Source organism: Empidonax traillii, unplaced genomic scaffold (genome assembly GCF_003031625.1).
Source record: "Empidonax traillii isolate 1590-97213 ecotype Southwest subspecies unplaced genomic scaffold, ASM303162v1 scaffold2417:size28172, whole genome shotgun sequence".
Classification (NCBI taxonomy): domain Eukaryota; kingdom Metazoa; phylum Chordata; class Aves; order Passeriformes; family Tyrannidae; genus Empidonax; species Empidonax traillii.
The window spans coordinates 1-1,089 of record NW_020957610.1 but is presented as its reverse complement, the minus strand read 5'-3'; the positions used below and the strand labels follow the sequence as shown (position 1 = coordinate 1,089).

The 1,089-nt window shown below is 66.9% G+C and overlaps 1 protein-coding gene across 1 annotated transcript in view; it reads right to left on the bottom strand.

The window, feature by feature from the left end:
• Window positions 1-953, bottom strand: part of LOC114071910 (class I histocompatibility antigen, F10 alpha chain-like) — a 5,794-nt gene extending 4,841 nt beyond the window's left edge. Inside the window, exon 1 of the mRNA XM_027909792.1 lies at window positions 878-953. Coding sequence (XP_027765593.1) covers window positions 878-953 — 76 coding nt within the window. The remainder of the gene's footprint in view (window positions 1-877) is intronic.
• Window positions 954-1,089: the final 136 nt, after the last annotated feature.

The following is a 1,089-nucleotide window of genomic DNA, read 5'->3' as shown; positions in this document are numbered from 1 at the left end:
GTCCAGGGGGTCCCAGGGTGAAGGAAAAGGGAGGATCAGGGGGCTGGGAGAGGCGGGATTGCCAGGAAAAGGGGCACAGGGGGGTATTTGTTGAGGATAAGGGGGTTCAGAGGGGTCCTGGAGCCGGGGATGGGGGTTCAGAGGGTCCTAGTGCAGGATCAGGGGGTTCAGGGGGTTCCCAGTGCCAGGAATGGGGGTCCAAGGGTGTCTCTGTGATGGATTAGGGGGTGCAGGGGGATCCCTGTGCCAGAAATGGGGGTTCAAGGGGGTCTTGGTGCCGGATAATGCGCTTCGGGGGGTCCCAGCTCTGTGGGATGGGGTGCAGGGGGGTCCAAGTGCCCGGGAATGGAGGTGGGGGGGATCCCCGTGCCTTGGAATGGGAGTTCAGGGGCATCTCAGTGGCCAGGAATGGGGGTTTAGGGGGGTCCCAGCGCCAGCAATGGGGGTTCAGGTGAACAAAAATAGAGGTTCAGGGGGGTTCCCGTGCCCAAAAATGGGAGTTCAGGGAGGTCTCGATGCCCAGAAATGGAATCTGGGGGGTCCCGGTGCCGCATAAGGAGGTTTAAGGGGGTCCCGGTGCCCAAGAATGGGTGTTCAGAGGGGTCCCGGTGCACGGAAATGGAAGTTCAGGGGGGGCCCGGTGCCCGGGAATGGGTGTTCAGGGGGGTCCCGGTGCCCGGGAATGGGTGTTCGGGGGGGTCTCCTTCCGGGAATGGGGCTCAGGGGGTTCCCGTGCCCAGCAATGGGGGTTCAGGGGGTGCCGGTGCTGAGGGAGAGGGTGCGGGGGGGTCCCGGTGCCCGGCAATGGAGGTTCAGGGAAGTGCCGGGGCCCGGCAATCCAAGGGGCCGAGTTGCCCGTTGCGGGGGTCCCACTTACCCTTGGGCTGCCTCCCCGAGCCCCCCGGCAGCGCCAGGAGCGCCAGGAGCGCCCCCAGCCCCAGCGCTGGAGCCATCGCGCTGCTCCGCTGGCCCCGCTTGGCCCCCGCAGTTTGGGAGATGGAAAGCGAAAGTGGCCGAGGGAGCGCGGGGGGCGGGCACGGGGGAACTGCCGGCAATTGCCCGCCAGCCCCTTCGGGACCCCTCCCGGCA